Source organism: Triturus cristatus, chromosome 6 (assembly GCF_964204655.1).
Source record: "Triturus cristatus chromosome 6, aTriCri1.1, whole genome shotgun sequence".
Lineage (NCBI taxonomy): Eukaryota > Metazoa > Chordata > Amphibia > Caudata > Salamandridae > Triturus > Triturus cristatus.
Genome location: NC_140589.1, coordinates 1136419697 through 1136432074, shown reverse-complemented (window position 1 = coordinate 1136432074; position 12378 = coordinate 1136419697). Strand labels below are relative to the sequence as shown.

Sequence of the window (12378 nt, the reverse complement as noted above, 5' to 3'; positions counted from 1 at the left end):
GGCCTTCCTTGAAGCCTCCCGGAGCCCGTGGCTGCAGATCCAAGCTACACCACTTTCCACCTGAAGCACCCGACATCGAAGGGCTCTTTGCTTTGAGCCTCCTGGTCACTTTGCCGTGACCCAGACTCTGTCCCCTCTGCTTTCAGGTTCCTCTCTACAATCTTCACATCTTTGATCTTCACGGAATCATCGACGCTTTTGGCTAGCAGAACTTTTGACTATTTTCCCATTGAAAATCAGCCCGCGACCCGACAGCAAAAACGACCTATGCACCCGGCTTCCCTGGGGCAGGTAACAGTGGTAGCTCGGTACTCTCGTGGTAGTGGGCTCCTCAAAAGCTTAAGTCTAAAGTTTTAACTCTGTACTCCTGCTAGAAGTATTTTTAAACTGTTTATTTCCAACCGCGACATTCTCCATAGGCTGTAATAGAGATCCCGATAGCAGCTACTCCCACTGCACGCGCCTCCTGTGGGTCCCCTTCCTCATAACCTGGGGTGGATTCTAAAGGGGCCAGCGATCCTAAATGCCCTAGGCATTGTCTGTAGAATTGTCGTGGTTCTTATACCACTTTTTTAGTATATGGTTTGGTCCCCCCCTGGGGCCCAATGTTAATAGTGCTATTTATTGTGTCTATCAATGCTTGTTTGATATTGAAACTTTGCCACAGCTTCATAAAGAGACTGTGGGATTCTGTCTAGAATAAATACATATATGTTATATATATATATATACCTGTGTGGGCTACTCTTTCATTTGGTTATTCAGGTAAAACAATAAGCTTAACACTCCTTCAAGACTTAGCCTGAAGGCTGCTCTCCACAGCTACCACTAGGATAGCTTTCTTTAAAGGTTGTCTTAAACCTATCATCAATAAGAATCGAATTGGACTGGTGCAAGGTGTCCCTATAACTAGGAGACAGCATATGCCAGGCCAACTTCTCACAGGCTCACTCTCTGAAACACCACGAGGCTGATACCAGCTCAAAAGGCATCCTTCGATGTAGAAATGCGCTCAGCGGTGTTACTAACGACGTAAGGTGTTTTGAGTCCTCATGTAAATCAATCTGATGCTACATGGCAGATATGCCAATTACACTAAATAGAGATACTCCTCCCATGGCAGTTAGCATTTCTGATATTTGGGAGGGATATGCCTGTCCACCCATATATTTAAGTCTAGAAGATCTATGCAGATGTCTTTTTATTATTCATTCACCATAGGATTCTGTTTCTTTGGCAGGTGTCTTGACGTCTAACACTTTGAGTCATAGGTTTTTTCGGTATTTGGATTTAAGACTATTCTCAAGTCCTTCCGATGCCACCAACCTAATAAGTTAGAACCATAGTGTGTTATGTAAACGCAACCATATACTGCTTGATCTTCGAATCTGATAGTCATCCACTTTTTTCCTAGAATCTGAATTCTTTTTCCCCCAGTCCCCACAGCTCTTATATCCAGATCATTCCATTTATAGTCTGCTTTCCCCCTTTCTGATAATAAGTATCTTTAGACAACAACGTATAGAGACTACCTGAATGTACTTGCATTCATATCAATTGATCATCAAGATAAAGGTCACAGTGGGGTTGCTCCAGTATGTCCGTGCTTTCCTTTGTGAGATAGGAGTTGCTACCTGTTCATCTTAGTCACTACTATTTTCTATATGCAAGTTCACAAACATTGTCAAATTCTTTCATTTCTGCTGTCTGGTACTTTGCTCTACAAATCTTGGCAAAATGTTCTCTTTTCCAGCAGTTGCAGCATTAAGCATTTCTTGTTGCACACTTTGTTCTACACCTAATGTGGCCAGGTGCCCCACAACAATAACATTTTATCTCCATAGATACTGCTCCTTTGATTTGCATTTTCTCATAAAATTTTACTTGCGTCTTCCACAGGTGAGTTTATTTCTGACTCCTTAGACATCTAAGATACTTTCTTCAATTCATTTGCATTATCTTTACAAGATGCATCCATCTCTTTCAGTCACTTTGCTGTATGCTCCAACTCTTTGGCAATTTGAATAGCCTCCTATAGTGTGGGATCCTTGGTCAACAGTTTTTCCTTCACTCTCTTGTCATTGTTACACCTAACAATCCGATCCCTTGTAAGAGAATCACAATCTCCCAAATTGGCATGACGGAGGCAAACCTCTTTATGCAGCTACATATGATCATCTTCATCTAATTAATGCACACAGAAAAACACCCCAAAAAACGTATGATGCTCATAAACTGGATCCACCTTTGTAGAGAAACCTGTACCTAACATTTGCAGCGATATTTCATAAATATTACTTGGTTGTTCGTTTACCTCTCATCATCTCTGATACATCTTCATATAACCTCCTGCCTTCTATCCCTAAATGATGGGGTACAATTGCCTGCTTTCTTATTGGACCGTATTTGTCTCAACCAATTACCAAAATGTTTGAGAATTTGTTTTCCCAGTGTTTCCAAGGTATTGATGATTCACTAGGCGTTGCAAGAATCTCAGGAAAAGGTGCCATGATTTGGTCTGCCATATTTTCAAAAATCAGAATAGAATATAAAATAATTATGAAAATAATATGTCAAAACAGTAGACTATAAACTAGCACTGAAGTGTGTTTACAAGCATAGTTCTTTAGTAAAAAATGAAAACGGTTGCTAAGGAGGTTTCCTTTAATTACATGCATAGTCCTTCTCCAGTATAGATGAACACGGTTAATGAGAACCTTTCCTCTAATGTGAGGGGAGCTCATGGAAGAGTTGACACTTTTCTCGGTTGCACAGCGTGAGCTCAATCCCTCTATTAGTAGTTCTTGTTTATTGTGAATTACTGTGCGATATGTGTTCAGGTCATATAAAGGCGATCATGCTCACACGAGCAGTGCAAATGCAGACGGCAGCTGATGAAAGTAAACACACCACATGTTACCCAAAGATTTAATCACAAAGCGCTGACACATGCACGGTAATCCAGGCAGCTGTTTAACAGAGTGGCAGCGTGTGAAAGGAATCGCGCTACTAGTGCTGCAGAGCATGCCACCCACTTTAATCCAGTAGCTGTTGTTCACTCGCTTGGCAGTTATCACGCTACTCGCCTGCAGCGCCTGCCACATACTTTAATCTAGGAGGCTGTTGTTAACTCACATGCAGCTTATTAAAGATTAACACAACTTCGTTATCTTTTAAAAAACTTATTGAGGCAACACACACTATTAACTTCACTTGTTAATAAGATTAGCACCAATTACTCCTACAGTTAACTCAAGAGCACTTAGGAAGCGAATATATCATTAGTCCATTCTTGTACAGCAAGCACAGCATGATTGCTATTTGGAATGAAGCAATACTGTGGTGTTTCCTTCTTATATGCTATTTAGGCACAGAAAGTGATGAGAGACACTGTTTAAGTTTCAATGTAATGATGAGGCACAGCGCACGTACCCTTTATCAAGGGAAGAAATAATGAAGATGCTGGTCTTCTTTAAAATCTTTTTTTTCCCGATTGTGGAGGAACTTCACTGCCTGTCCCTGTACAAACTGTCAGTTCGTAGCCAGTTTAGGTAAGGATGCACCATAAACTTGCAAATTGAAAACAACCAATTATTCTATCAAGTTGCCTCCAGCTTCTTTCAGCTCTCCCTGGGTACTGACCCTTTTCATTTCACAACAACATATTAATCATTTACATTCTACATTCCATTTCAATATTACATAGTTAACATTCTATACACTCTACAATAAGTTAATGAGACCACTTACCCAACTCTTCATTTATGTGGTAATTCATAGTGGCAAAAGGGAATTTCTTCTGTTCCGCAAGTGACCTTGCCTGGCTCTGAGAAAATGAAAAGTGAGTAAAGTGAAATTGCCTCAAAATAATGGAAGAAAACCACTGGTGAATTCAGTTCTAGGCAAACTGACAATGAGGGCAGACATAGGGCTTTGCGTCAAAGCAAACAGTCCATTGAAATACAATAATCTTATTCACAGAAATTCAGATTAGCTGCCAACCAGAAATTTACCTGAAAGTTCAAGCCAGAATGGAAGAGGGACAGGCTTATCAAGCATGCAGATGCAGGGAGACATTTTTAGGAGGAGAACACAAAGGATGAAATTATACACTACTCAATACACGATACACAGGGATACATGAAACAGAGGCTAGTGTAGTCGAAGCATCGTAGAAGTGTGCTTTTAAAAAGTGAGAGGAGGAAAATGCATGTAGAATAATAATACATATTAAGGAATTTGTACTAATGAAACTTGCTTAAAAATGGAAATGTGAGCTCAAATAGAGTGGTTTAGTATTTGCTAATATGATTAAATTTGAAAAATTAATGCTCAATGTGTTGGAAATAGAATACAAACTTGATGTTTCACAGATGCTACAGAAAATGAAAACATTCAAACGAGATTAAAATGTTGTATTTTGAAAAACGTGCATGAGCTTAATGTGAAAAATTTGTGCAAGTAGGCCATTTTAATATTAGACAGTTCATATAATAATACTCATGAAAGTCTATACATTTTTATGTGAATTGATTTAAATTCATTTCAAGTAAGGTAGAGTTGTAGCTTTTTTCATTTGACCAGGCTTAAAGGCCTTTCTATCTTCTTTCAAGATGCTTTTTCATTGGTATTGAACTTTCCCCTGATTTAATACAATGGAGTATTCTTTACAAGTGTTCTGTACACTACTGTTTCATGCCATATATTCATTATTATTGGAATGGTCATAGTGAAATGTTCCTGTGGGAATAGAATGTTGACTCGGACCGTAAACTGCAACTTTGTATTTCTTTTAGCAACGTTAGGCCTATGTGGACTTTCAGAGTTTTGTTTCTCAGGACAGGCATGAGAAACCATTTCGAGGTTTCAATAATTTTAGGTCACATGATGTGATCATAGCCATGTGATTGTTTTTCGATGGTAGTGTGATGCTATGCCACTAGGACTTTAGCACATAACTTATAAAAGAAGAAACCCCAAAGGAGTGGCAACGCAGACATCACAGAACCAGCAGATGCTGATTTCATTTGCTTTACGCAGGCTTCTTTCATTTTTATAGATTTTCCTTTTGAGTTGCCTTTTGCAGCATGCTATGTTGCATTACGGACTTAAACAGATTTGGATGCTATTCGGTTTTTGAACTTTTAACTAACTTTGGACTCCTAGTCTATGCTACACTCAGTGGCATATAGACTGAACTTATCCCAAACTTTCCTTAAGCTTTATGCTAATGGCCTCCCCCCTTAATGGACTTTAATGGAATCCTTCCATCCCTTAGAAATGAGTTGCTAGTCTACGAACTATCCTACTGCCAATTTGGTAATAAGATTCTGTAAATCTGTGGCTAATTTTGATTTAGGCACCAGCCTAAATGTGTGGCACTGTTATTAAAACTGTTATATTTCTAACTAAGCTGTTGAAGTAATTGTCGATTATGACGATCTTTGCATCTCTAATACAATAATCAATTTTATTCTAAATTGCCTGAGTCTATTAATGAATCTTGTTGATTCATCATTTGATTATATTGATGATCTAAATGCATTGTAGAAAGAATCGGCAAGCCCTGAAAGAACATTAGGTGTTGTTTTTCTTATTTTAAGTAGCGACTGCAGAGTTATTGGTTTGTATAATCCTTACTCGTCCTTCATTTTTTAGGAGGTTGGTACTTCCAGATGCTATTCTTTATGTCTACAGTATGGTTTTGAGAGTGTTGTATCTAAATTTGATTTCTAACCTTTGAGTTGGTTGTCAATTAACGGTCCTCACTGGACAGCAAACAATGAGTTAAGTCAACCTAATTTCCACCCCTCCTATCGGTGGAGAAGGATTCATCAGAGGATCATTGCCTCTGTGGTAAATGGATTTGAAATGATCATCTAATCATAAAGGGCCCTGTACAGTTGGAGGATTAAATGAGTGTAGAGGAGACAAAATAAAAATATTAATAAGTACTCTTCCGCTGGATCAAGTCTGGTAGCAGAGAAATGGTTCCGTCTAGAAAAGTCAGATTCTAGGTGCCTAAAATAGCACTTAGCCCATTCCCAAAGAGTCCACAATTTTGCCCTAGTGAGGAGAAGGATTGATGGAGCACGGATGGATGGACTATCACTGTGGATAGAGTCATTATGTAGCAGCAAAGGAGTGTATCAACAGGGATGCGCATTGCGATTTGCTTTGCCAGTCAGTCAAAGCTTTTATTTCGGTAAAATACCATAAAAAGACATAAATACATTTATACATTTAAAACATTTAAAACATGATTAAATAACATTGTGTAGAGTGTAATCCATTAAGACATTAAAACAATTTCCATAGAACATACGCAGTTAAAAACGTGATCTTTTCCACGAAAAGAAAAATGTTAAAATTAATCCAGGGCCGAAGATATACACATTACACCTCAAAGTACTATGATGGTAATATAGATAATACTGAATCAGAGAGATGAGTGGCAGAAGACAAAAATTTGGACCTTGCAAACCACATTGAGAGAAGGAATTTAGCCATTACAAACACTATCAAAGGGGTAGTATCATATTTCAGAATTCTGAACACCTCCTTGTAGTCCCTGAGACCCCTAGACTTACATAACTGGATAATCCACTTTTTTCTTGCAATAGTATATAAAGGGCAAAAGAGAACAACATGTAGCTCTGTTTCACAGATAGCAGAACATAGGGGACACGAGCTAACGGGATCTACAACATTGCACCATCTGTGAGTGAGATCTCTCAACGGAAGCGAACCGTGTCTGAACTGGATGTAAAGTTTCTTTGCCAAAGGTGGTTGGATAACGTCCAGGAAAACTTCAAACTGGGGACTACACTTAATATCCAGAAAGGTGTCAGTAAGCCTACCCCAGGGAGGAATGGAATAGGATACCCTTCCTATAAGAATTCAAAACCTCCCGCAATGAATTCTTCGAGAGTGTACGGCAGGTCGCTTCCGGGGCGGACCATAAATTCCTCATCCCAATTAGGTTACAAAGGTTCTTTATATAGGCAAGCCAAGGGATCTTATCCGATTTTCCCCTTGCCATAATGTCACCAAGATCGTACCTGTAGCTTACCAACTCGGGCGTTGACCAAAGACGCCTCCAGAACTGAAGAGGACGGTTCCGGGCAATCTCTTCTATGGGAACCAGACCCAGATCCCATCTCAGAGGAATTAATGGGGTGCTGACAGGTAATTTCAACAATCTCCTGATAAAAGAATTCTCAATAGATGAGAGGGAAGCGGGGGTGGAATATCCCCATAATTCAGCACCATAAAGTGCTCCTCCTCTGGCTTGGGATTTATAGATTTCCATAGGGGGGCCCAAAGGTTTAAAAGAGGAGTTATTAAACACCTTCAGGATTCCCCCCACTGATTGGGCTAATCTCAAATTTGCCTTCGCCAAATGGGACCCCCAATTCATTTTATCATTAAGGGTCACCCCCAAATACTCAAACGTGGCCACCCTATCCAACTCAACCTCTCCCAGTTTAGGATGGGGGCAATTGAATGAATTAGAACCGAAAACCATAAATTTGGTCTTCGAAAGGTTCAGTTCCAGATCCCTGATTTTACAAAAGGAGCAAAAGGCCTCTAATGTACGCTGGATGCCCATGTAAGATTGAGATAACAGGAGCGTATCATCAGCGAACATTAGGGCCGGGACCTTACGCCCCGCCAGTACAGGGGAGTCCAGGTTAGCGGAGCGCAGTAGATACTCGATCAGCCCATTGATGAAGAGGGAGAAAAGGGTGGGGGCCAGGACGCAGCCCTGCCTCACACCCTTCTCTACCGGAAATGGCACAGAGATTTCCCCGCATCTCCCATATCTCACCCTTGCATAGGTGCCTAAGTGGAGGCGTTTGAATAAATGGCAAAGGTAGGGGGGGGCACCCATCTCTAGCAAGAGGGCCCAGAGTTTTTCCCTTTGCACCATATCAAAAGCGGACCGGAGGTCCACAAAGATCAGGTACAAATTACCAGCACCCATGCTGACTGTCTTCCAATAAATCAAGAGTAATCTAAATAGTTGATCAATAGTAGAAACCTTGGCTCGGAACCCCGCCTGGAGGGAGGTTAAAATTTGTTGATCCTCCATCCAGAACTGTAGTCTGGATAAGAGGACTCGGGCGAACAGCTTCTGTAAAACATCAATCAGGCTTATGGGGCGGTAGTTGGCTGGATCCAGTGGAGAAGATTTTTTATGGATGGGTATAATTTCTGCACCCAACCAGGTGTCCGGGATTCTAAGGCCCTGCAAAATAGCATTAAAATATACACATATATAGGGGGCCCAGATTTTTACATCACTTCTGTAGAGATCACCGGGGATCTTGTCAAGCCCCGGAGCTTTCCCTACGGATAGGGAATTAAGGGCCAATTCTATTTCTGGGAGAGAAAAGAGACTAGTCTCAATTTCTTCCTGACACAACAGGTCCGTTGCAATATCAGTCCGTGACAAGCCTGCATCGGTGCCACCCGGGGATTTACTGACCGAGAAGAGGGGTTGGAAATGGGCGAGCCAGACCTCCTCGCTGAGATTAGGAATAATTGCTGGGGTACTGGCAACCGTGCCCGTTCGGACAATGTTCCAAAACGCCCTCGAGTCACGGTCTACTAACGCTTGGAGTAAATTTTGCCACCTTAGATCCTCCCACTCGGCTTTTGCTTCCTTGGTCAAGTTTTTATAGGTGGCCCTAGCCGCCCGGATACTAGACGGGGTACCCTCCTTTACTTCTTTTAACAGGGCAGACTTAGCCTGCCTACAGGTACCATTGAACCAGTGCTCGGGCCTAGAAGGCCTTGGTTTTGAGACAGTAGGGTTGTAAAAGAAGCTAGCCAAACTGCCAAGGAGATCCTTGTGGGTGGTCTGGAGATCGAGAAAGCGGGACTGCGGGATGTCCCCGGCAGGACTCAGGAGGTGGGAGACTGCTTCCAAGGAGCAGATCACAGTGCTATATATCTCTGCGAGCTTTAGGTCATCAGACGCTACCCTTTCCCACCTGATCCGTCTGCCACCTGCCACTAGAACCAGATTCTCACTATGTAATGGTGATTGGGGCCTAGAGAATTCACTACCACCTAACTTGTTAATCAATTCCAGAGACAGTAGGTTGTGATCGCTATCGACCCGTGGAATAATCGAAAAGGCGGCCAAGTGGCCCCAGAATTCCACGTTCACCAAAACATAGTCGATAGTCAAACAGCTCCCAGCTCTGTTAAAGGTGAAAGACCCCGGCACGTCCGGGCAGAGTCTACCATTGCAGGCCCGCAAGGAGTGTGCAATGGTAAGCCTATTAATCTCAAGGGCTAGAGGGGAAAGGCGTTTGGCCGGATAGGAGATAAGGTCTGGGATTAGATAGGTTTCATCCTCCTCACAGGTGGGGGAGGGGATCCCAAGGAGGGGTTCGAAGTGGCAATTGAGATCTGCGCCAATTAGTTTATGGGACGCAGGTGGAAAAGAATGTAAAACATCTTCCAGAGCGCCCAGGATCGACAGACCCAACTGAACCGGCTGAGGGCGCAAGTACACATTTATTACTACTAGCGAGTAGCTAGCAGGGAAAGTGAGTAACAGACATAGGATGTCAGGGGACTTTGGATCCAGTAACTTAACCGAGCACCCCAGGTGTGTTGCAACCCATACTACTAGCCCCCCTGAAGGTCGTCCTCTGGTCCCCTGGACTGCTGGGGCCGAAAACGATGCATAACCCACCCTCCGTGGTATAGACCGTAGCCAGGTTTCTTGGAATATGCAGATGTCATATTTGTCCATTAGCTCTCCCCACTCAGGATCAGAGAGTTTGGACTCCAGACCGGCCACATTCCAAGACCCAACTAATGGTCTCCGGATAGATATTCGGGGGGGGCTGTCAACCGGAGGGGGGGAAGAGGGGGGGCTGTGGGAAGCAGAATGCACAAGGGGGTTTAACACTAAACAACCCACTGTGGCGCTGAGGGACAGAAATGGGGGAGGAGGGGGCCCAGGGCCACTCTCCGTGCCAAGAGCTACCGAGGGCACAGCCAACATCGTATCATAGACATCCCCAACCTGGGTCCCTCCCAAGGGCAAAGTCCCTCCCTTGCTAGGACTCAGAGGTGGTGGTCAGTCCACCGCATTGAGCACGCCGAAACGGTTTTCAACCGGGATGTTAAAGTAAGAATTATGTGGGGCCTGGTGGAAGTATGGTAAATCAACTGGGTCCAGAGTGTTGGGGATAGAATAAAAATACCCCAAATGCGATGCCTCAATGGCTCCCCTTCTGTAGTGTCCTCCCTGCTCCAGTATGTGACCTACTACTCTGGGGTCCCTAAAGTTAATCAGGACACAGTCCCCCCCTATGTCCTTTGAGCGGGTCCCCAGCCAGTTAACCCTCCGAACATGAAGAATCTCCCCTCTCCCTGCTCCCTTCAATGGTCTATTTTTGGACAGCCAGTGAATGACTTTATTTTTTAGTTCAGAATAAGATTCCCCCCTTCCATTCATTAGCGGTGGAACTCCTGTGAGCACGATCACATAAGGTGCTGCCTCCGGGGGAAGCTGAACTAGAAGATGGGAATCTTCCGGGCTCCTGAGGGCTCGGTCCCCCCCCCCAGAAAGGCAAGTTCCAACCCCGTCTGAATTCAAAGGAGCTAAGTCCCTGCAGCTAGCTAGCTGCTCATGTGATGGAACGACAATAGGGGCTCGGGGCACAGTCGGGGTCGTACGAGGACCAGCAGTGAGGGAAGGGGCAGTTGAACGCACCAAAGAAGGCTGGCCTAGATCCGTAACCGACTGGATCGGGGGTAAAGGTGGCTGAAATTGGGGGGTAGAATTGGTAAGGGATGCTTGAGTACTGGCACCCTCCGTACTGCCCAAGTTGGACTTTAAGTCCTGGTTTGGCTGCTTCTTCCCAAACCCTTTGGTATTAACTAATGATACCAGCCTGTCAATTTTAGATGACAGGGATTTTAAAAGATGGTTTAGGGACTGGTCTATGTGTGACTGTAGGTCAATTAATAGGGTAGTCACCCAGGTCGGAGGGATAGAAGTAGGGGGTGGTGGATCGGGGCCAAGAGGGGAGAGCTGTCTACAGGAGGGGCTGGTAGAAAACTACTTTTTCTGAGTTTCTGGTTTTTTTTTTTCCTTGGTTTTGACTGCTTTATGGGGGCCACAATAGAAACAAAGGAGGATGATGATGGCCCATCCTCCACTAGAGCTGGTTCATCTATTTGTGCCTGAGCGCACGGTAGTTGTGTGAATGAGGGCAACATGGAAGACATTGCATCAGGATCCACCTGGTATGAGGAGAAGTCAGCCAATCCATCAGAAGGGGGGGCCATATTGAATGCCGGTGTAATCGACAACCGTTTTTCCGTATTTTCGATGGCTGTAGCCACCGCCCCGATTGTCTTCTGGAGCATCTTATCTATCGCTGTAAGACTGGGGATCTGTGAATTGGAGTTGGCAAGCTGTCTAGTCATAGGTCGACTAGCTGTAGGTTTGGAGTGCTTCCCCATAATTCCAATGAGCCAACAGCGATAAGCAATGAGGAACCTCTAGCACAAGTATCTAAAATCCAAACAATATAAGATCAAAGGAACACACTCTAAACAAAGCGAAGGACTGACTAATAATAGATCAAATGGCATTAGCCAAAGGGGGTTAGTTCGCAACTGTTCCAAAAAGCAAAGCTTAGAAGAGCGGCCCAGCCCGGCCTCCTCCGGCCCCGGACAGCCACAGACGGTCCCGCCCTTGTCCCGGGCTTCGCCCGGGCGCTGCCCGCGCGCGTCCCGCGGTGCGAAGCACCAGATACGGCTTTAAGCTCCCCCGGCACTGCCTGCTCACGTCACTGGCACGCGCCTGGGGAGAGCACTGGCCGCCGGGACGAGTAGTTTTTGCTGGCCGTTCCCCTCACGGCGGAATGGAAAGAGCCTGGTGAGAGCTGCTGGTAATCTCGATAGCCGTTCCCCTCACGGCAAAGGACAACAGGTGAGTGAGCTGGCGAAAGGTTCCAGGGCTGTCCGCGCGTCCCCTTTTGCTTTGCTTAACCCCTTCCATGCTCATGACGGAACGATTCCGTCATGAGCATCGGTTGAGCTGTGCTCATGACGGAACCGTTCCGTCATGGCCCCGCCCGCGCTCGAACCCTTCAGCACCGCGGGGGAATCCGCGCAGCGCTGAAGGGGTTAAAGATTGTGTTTGTGTTTTTTTAACTGGCTGTGTGTTGTTGTGCAGGATGAAGTGGTTAAAGCCCACACTGTGAAAGTCTATGTATGAGTGTGGCGCTTATTTGCAAAGCTATTGTTTTATACGGGTCCGCCGTGGCCTATGATCCCAAGATATTTACCTAAGGGTTGTCTTAGTGGAGAAAACTCTAAGAAGTTGTCTTCTGGTTTATG

The 12378-nt window shown here is 44.3% G+C and overlaps 1 protein-coding gene across 5 annotated transcripts in view; it reads right to left on the bottom strand.

Annotated features, from left to right (window-relative positions):
* Nucleotides 1-12378, bottom strand: part of TTC13 (tetratricopeptide repeat domain 13) — a 1316170-nt gene that overhangs the window by 1141573 nt on the left and 162219 nt on the right. For all 5 annotated transcript variants that reach the window (XM_085612046.1, XM_085612047.1, XM_085612049.1 and 2 more), the window contains exon 3: nucleotides 3751-3826. In XM_085612046.1, the coding sequence (XP_085468172.1) occupies nucleotides 3751-3826 (76 nt within the window). The remainder of the gene's footprint in view (nucleotides 1-3750; nucleotides 3827-12378) is intronic.